The 7,531-nt window shown below is 35.3% G+C and overlaps 1 protein-coding gene across 1 annotated transcript in view; it reads left to right on the top strand.

Annotated features, from left to right (window-relative positions):
• Positions 1 to 7,531, top strand: part of LOC134196049 (fibropellin-1-like) — a 15,957-nt gene that overhangs the window by 6,592 nt on the left and 1,834 nt on the right. Inside the window, exons 2-3 of the mRNA XM_062665130.1 lie at positions 1,275 to 1,442; positions 3,267 to 7,223. Of these exons, the coding sequence (XP_062521114.1) occupies positions 1,275 to 1,442; positions 3,267 to 7,223 (4,125 nt within the window). The remainder of the gene's footprint in view (positions 1 to 1,274; positions 1,443 to 3,266; positions 7,224 to 7,531) is intronic.

Below are 7,531 nucleotides of genomic sequence, written 5' to 3'. Positions count from 1 at the left end.
CGCTGTGCAGCAACTCATCGTATCCGTAGAACTCGACAACAGCGTCACACACCGCTGGCTCGTTTTCTGCACTAGCAGCTCGACGTTCGGGTATCTGCAGGCGCCGGGAGTTGCGCTATTGAGCAACAGCAGCACGACGTCGTACGACTGCGGACGGTGCGACTCATCGGCAGCAAATCCGTGTCTAGGTAGAGCAACGCGTTATTCGATTAATCGACCACTAATTAGTGCGATTTTTATTTTTCTTGGGTGTCCATGTTGGCAATGTGTTGCTGTGTTGTATTACACATGCCTGTCACCTACAGGTGTCATTACATCTGTGCATGCTTGATGCATATTAAAAAAATTTATGCATGTTTATGCATGTGTGTGACTAATTGGGCTAACTAACTGTGTGTTCGCACGAAAAGCACGTGGTTTTTGCAAGTGTCCCGTATAACACATTTCTGTCAAAGAAACCGTAAGCTGTCAACTGCATTTAATTATAACTAGCTAAGTTTCTAAACACGTTGTACGTTAATTAAACCAGTTTAAAGCGCAACTAATAAAGACACGGGGGATCCTACTTCTAACAGAAACAGGTGTGCTACCTATCGCGCATGCGCAAAGAAAACGATGTTTCTAGGTGACTTTTTACATCTCTCGTGTTTGTTGATAAACGTTTGTTCATTACTTGACTGTAACTGCGGTAGCCTCGGTCTCCCAGACCCGTGTAGCGCCGATTTAGATTATCCGGGCAGTTTAGCTACAGCCAAGAAAGTCAGAATGATCACGGTTGTAATTAATTGTGATATATTTATTGTGTTTAAGTCAAATTTAAATTTGATTTTTTATAATTTATGCAAAACATAAATTTAGTAAACAAAGTAAATTAAAATTGAATTTAAATTAAATTAAAATTGAATTAAAATTGAATTAATTGAATTAAAATTTAATTAAAGTTAAATTAAAACTAATTACAAATAAATTATAATTGATTTAAAATTAAACTAAAATTAAACTAACATTTAATTAAAATTAAATTAAAAATAAATTATAATTAAATTAAAATTGAATTAAAATTAAATGAAATTAAAAATAAATTAAAAATAAATTATAGTTAAATTAAGATTGATTTAAAATTAAATTTAAATTAACTTAAAATTAAATTGTAATTAAAATTAAATTAAAATAAATTATAATTAAATTAATTGAATTAAAATTTAATTGAAATTTAATTAAAATCTTTAATGTCTACATATGTGAGTGTTGTGTTGTGTTGTACTTTATTGTAGGTTGTCATACATCTTGTCTGAAGGCGCGATGTTTTGGTACCTTGCTGTCGGAGTGTTGTAATTATTTCAAGGACGGAGTGTGTGTGAGCAGCTGTGGAGCTCGATACACGGCAGCACCCAATGATACATGCATCTGTAATAACAGCTGGACGGGAGCTGATTGTCAAGGTTGGACAAATTAATTATTTTAATAATATTTAATAATATTATCAATAATAGTTAATAATATTAAGGTATTAAAATTAATTAGTTATCTTGAAATATAAATATTTAACAATATAATAAAATTAATTAATTATTTTAATAATATTTAATAATAATTAATTGTTTTAATTAATTATTTTAATAATAAGAAATATTTAATAATATAATATAATTAATTATTTTAGTAATATTGAATAATATTAATATTAATTAATTATTTTAGTAGTGTTTACTAATATTATTTAAATTAATCATTTAGTTGTTTTAATTAATTATTTTAATAATAGTAAGTGTTAAAATTAATTAATTATTTTTAGTAATATTGAATAATATTAATATTAATTAATTATTTTAGTAATATTTACTAATATTATTTAAGTTAATTATTTGTTTTAATTAATTATTTTAATAATATTAAGTATTAGAATTAATTAGTTATTTTGAAATTGAAATGTCACTTACATGTGTTTGTTATTAATCAATTACTTTAGAAAATACGCAAAAAAACATATTGATATGCAAATATTTAATAATGTAATAAATAAATTTAGCAATAATGTTTACTAATATTATTTAAATTAAGTATTTGTTTTAAATAATTATTTTAGTAATATTTAACAATATTAAGTGTTAAAATTAATTAGTTATTTTGAAATTGAAATATTTAATAATATAATAAAATAATCAATTATTTTAATAATATTTAATACTTATTAATTGTTTTAATGACAATTAATAAAAATTAATTGTTTAAAAGAATTAATTGTTTTAATTAATTATTTAGCACGACACATTAATTAGCACGACACATTAATTGTTTTAATTAATTATTTTAATAATTTTTACTAATGTTATTTAAATTAAGTATTTGTTTTAATTAATTATTTTAATAATATGTAATAATATTACGTGTTAAAATTAATTAGTTATTTTGAAATTAAAGTATTTAATATTACTAATATTAAATACTTATTTTTTTTAATAATGTTTAATAATATTATTAAAATCAATTATTTGTTTTAAATAATTATTTTAATAATATTTAATAATATTAAGTGTTAAAATTAATTAGTTATTTTGAAATTAAAATATTTCATAATATAATAAAATTAATTATTTATTTCATTAATATTATTTAATTATTTTTAATAGTGTTTAATGATAGTATTAAAATTAATTAATTGATTCAATAATATTAATTAATTATTTTAATAATATTAATTAATTATTAATTTTTTAAATTAATTATTTAAATAATTTTTACTAATATTATTTAAATTAAGTATTTGTTTTAATTAATTATTTAATAATATGTAATAATATTATGTGTTAAAATTAATTAGTTATTTTTAAATTAAAGTATTTAATAATACTAATATTAAATACTTATTTTAATAATGTTTAATAATATTATTAAAATTAATTATTCGTTTTAAATAATTATTTTAATAATATTTAATAATATTAAGTCTTAAAATTAATTAGTTATTTTGAAATTAAAATATTTTATAATATAATAAAATTAATTATTTATTTTATTAATATTATTAAATTATTTTTAATAGTTTTTAATGATATTATTAAAATTAATTAATTGATTCAATAATATTAATTAAATATTTAATAATATTTAATTCACAACAATATTATTAAAATTAATTAATTAATATCAATAATAACTTTGTATTGCAATAGCAATAAACTTATTATATTATCTATGTCTGATTGTCTACTGCTTGTGCTAGTCTTCCTGTTTGTGTAACACTGTCTGACTCACTTCTGTTGTAGTGTGTTCGCTTCAGTGTACACACGGAGGTACCCAGGATTCTGACTGCTTGTCATGCTCATGCATGGCTGGATTCACTGGACAACTGTGTGATACTGATATTAATGAATGTACGTCGGATCCTTGTCAGAATGGTGGCACATGTCAGGATGGAGTCAATCTGTATGCGTGCGATTGCTTGAGCGGTTTCACTGGTGTTCGTTGTGAGACGAACGTAGATGAGTGTGCATCTTTGCCTTGTCAAAATGGAGGAACATGCGATGATGGCATTGACGGTTATACCTGCAGTTGTACGGCCGGTTATACTGGAATTGATTGTGAAATTGATATTGACGAGTGCATGTCTCGTCCTTGTCAGAACGGGGCAAGCTGCGTCAACGATGTGAATCGCTATTTGTGTAACTGTGTGGATGGATACACGGGAACACAGTGTGAGACAAACGTGGACGAATGTCACTCTCAACCCTGCAGACACTTGGGCATGTGTATAGATCAAGTGAATGGCTACCAGTGTTCATGCATTCCCGGATACACAGGAAGTTTGTGTGAAACTGATATCAATGAGTGTGTCTCTAACCCCTGTCAACATTTTGGCTCGTGCAGCGACCGAATAAACGAATACGCGTGTGCATGTACCTCGGGATACACCGGAACGAATTGTGAGACAGACGTGAACGAATGCACTTCGTCACCGTGTCAACACTCTGCAAGATGTATAGACAGAGTTGATGGGTACATGTGTACCTGTGTTGCTGGCTACACTGGAATTCATTGTGAGACCGATATCGACGAATGTGTCTCATCTCCGTGCATGAATAACGGCGTATGCCTTGATCGAGTCAACCAATATGTATGCAGCTGTGCGTTGGGCTTCACGGGAATTCTGTGTGAAACGAACATTGACGAATGCGTGTCTCAACCGTGTCAGAATGGAGGCAGCTGCGTGGACGGCGTGAACGAGTACAGCTGCACATGTATGGCAGGATACACCGGTACACATTGTGGGGTTAATATCAATGAGTGCTCATCAAGTCCTTGTTTGAACTTGGGCACATGCATTGATGGTGTGGATGAGTATACATGCGGCTGTCCGTTGGGCTACACAGGTGTGCACTGCGAGACGAACATCGATGAATGTTTCTCCAGTCCGTGTGAAAATGGCGGAACGTGTGTAGACGATGTAAACGGTTACAGTTGTGACTGTTTGGCTGGATATACGAGCACTTTTTGTGAGACCAATGTGGACGAATGCGTTTCAAGTCCATGCCAGAATTCAGGCATGTGCAACGATGGTGTAAACATGTATGTATGCGTGTGTCCAGATGGATTCTCTGGCATTGAATGTGAAACTAATGTCGACGAGTGCGGTTCGAATCCTTGCCAGAATGGTGCGACATGCGTAGACGGCATGAACGAGTATAACTGCATGTGTGTGGCAGGATACACCGGTACAGACTGTGGGGTTAATATCAACGAGTGCTCATCAAGTCCTTGTTTGAACTCAGGCACATGCAATGATGGTGTGGATGAGTATACATGCGGCTGTTCGTTGGGCTACACAGGTGTGCACTGTGAGACGAACATCGACGAATGTTTCTCCAGTCCGTGTGAAAATGGTGGAACGTGTGTTGATAATGTAAATGGTTACAGTTGTGACTGTTTGGCTGGATATACGGGCACCATTTGTGAGACCAATGTGGATGAATGCGCTTCAAGTCCATGCCAGAATTCAGGCACATGCAACGATGGTGTAGACATGTATGTATGCGTGTGTCCAGATGGATTCTCTGGCATCGAATGTGAGACTAATGTCGACGAGTGCGGTTCGAATCCTTGCCAGAATGGTGCGACATGCGTAGACGGCATGAACATGTATAACTGCATGTGTGTGGCAGGATACACCGATACACACTGTGGGGGTAATATCAATGAGTGCTCATCAAGTCCTTGTTTGAACTCGGGCACGTGTCGAGATGAAGTAGATGGTTACATGTGTAGTTGTCAAGACGGATTTACGGGCGTAAACTGTGAGACGAATATCGATGAGTGCGTGAACGTTCAGTGTGAAAACAACGCTACGTGTGTTGATGGCGTCAACACCTTTGTTTGTCGCTGTGCGAACGGATTTAATGGAACACTGTGTGAGATTGATATCAATGATTGCGGTTCCAATCCGTGTCGACATGGAGCTACGTGTCACGACGGTATTGGTGGATATTTTTGTGAGTGTGTTTCTGGCTACACGGGAGCGTCGTGTGAGACAGATGTCGACGAGTGTGGATCACGACCGTGTCAGAATGGCGGGACGTGTAGTGATGACGTTGATGGGTTTGTATGCGTGTGTGTTGATGGATACAGCGGGTTGCTGTGTGAGACTGACATCGATGAGTGTGACTCGCATCCATGTGTCAATAATGGTGGTTGTCTGGATGGAGTGAATGCCTTCGATTGTTTGTGCTCGTTTGCGTACACTGGAGTTCAGTGTGAAACGGATGTCGACGACTGTGTTGTGAATCGGTGTCAGAATGGTGGACAGTGTGTTGATGGAGTCGGAACGTTTAGCTGCCAGTGTGTCGACGGCTATTCGGGTAGACAGTGTGAGACGGATGTCGATGAGTGTGTGTCAACGCCGTGTGTGTACAACGGGACGTGTAGAGACCGGGTGGACGGATACTCATGTGATTGTCATTCGGGTTTTAGCGGATCGACATGCGAAACAGACCTGAATGAATGTGAATCGTCGCCGTGTTGGAATGGAGGCACGTGCGAGAATCTGTTTGGCGGTTTCTACTGCCGTTGTTTGCGTGGATACACAGGAGTTCAGTGTGGCACTGACGTTGACGAATGTGGTTCAAATCCTTGCCAAAATGGCGGCCTGTGTGGAGACGTGATCGATGCATATGTGTGCGCATGCTCTAATGGCTACACTGGAGTGAACTGTGAGAGTGATATCAATGAGTGCGTTAGTCGTCCGTGTGAGAATGGTGGACTATGCACCGATAGTGTCAATCAGTATGTATGTAGTTGTGCTGGTGGATTCACCGGACGCGACTGCGAATCAGATGTCGATGATTGTAGTTCGTCTCCGTGTCGGAATGAGGGCAATTGTACGAATCGTTTGGGACCCGGCTACGAATGCGTTTGTCCGCCGGGATTCAATGGAACGGATTGTGAGGTGGACGTCGACGAATGTATGTCAACGCCTTGCGAGAACGCCGGACGTTGTACCGATGGTGTGCATACATTCTCGTGCAGCTGTGTGGCTGGATTCACCGGAGACACATGTAGTGTAGATATCAATGAGTGTGTGAACTCGTCATGTCGTAATGGAGCAAGATGTGTGGATGGGATCGACGGCTACACGTGCAGTTGCCTACCCGGATTCACAGGCATCGAATGTGAAACCGATGTCAATGAGTGTCTGTCCAGTCCGTGTGGCGGGAATTCGACGTGTAGAGACGGTGTCAATGGGTTCGCGTGTCTCTGCGAGTCGGGATACACAGGACGAGTTTGCGAGACCGAAATCGATGAATGTGTGTCGTCGCCATGCAGAAACGGCGCCTCATGTGTCAACATGATTGGCTCATTTGTTTGCAATTGTCTTTCTGGATTTACTGGAAGGCAATGTGAGATGGACATTGACGATTGTAGGCCCGATGTCTGTCTCAACGACGGCTCTTGTATTGACATGGTTGATGCATACGTTTGCAAGTGTTTGGACGGTTTTACTGGCGAACGTTGCGAAAGTGAAATCGACGAGTGCCGATCGAATCCTTGCACAAACGGAGGCGAGTGCCAAGATTTGATTGGGAGATTTCATTGCGCATGCGTAGATGGATTTGGAGGAGAGGACTGTGGTGATGACATCGACGAATGTGGCAAATCGCCGTGTCACAACAGAGCGATTTGTGTAAACTCTGTTGGCAGCTTCACGTGCATCTGCAAACCAGGATACCAAGGTAATACTGTACTTGATTATTTATTATTACCGCACGGTAATGTTTAGTCAGAGTCATAGGTCAAGTATGGGATGGGGTCTTGCTCAAGAATTGACACCTAAAATTGTTAATTGGCTGAAAGGATTTATTGTTAACTTAAACTTAATTATTATAATTTATTAATATAATTTATTAACCTAATTTATTAACTTAATTATTATAACTTATTAATCTAATTTATTAACCTAATTATAATAAATTTATTAACTTAATTATTAACTGAATTAATCTAATTTATTAACTTAATTATTATAACTTGTTAATCTAAT

Source organism: Corticium candelabrum, chromosome 20 (genome assembly GCF_963422355.1).
Source record: "Corticium candelabrum chromosome 20, ooCorCand1.1, whole genome shotgun sequence".
Taxonomy (NCBI): Eukaryota; Metazoa; Porifera; class Homoscleromorpha; order Homosclerophorida; family Plakinidae; genus Corticium; species Corticium candelabrum.
Note: the sequence above shows the minus strand (reverse complement) of the source record. Positions and strands in the feature narration are given on the sequence as shown.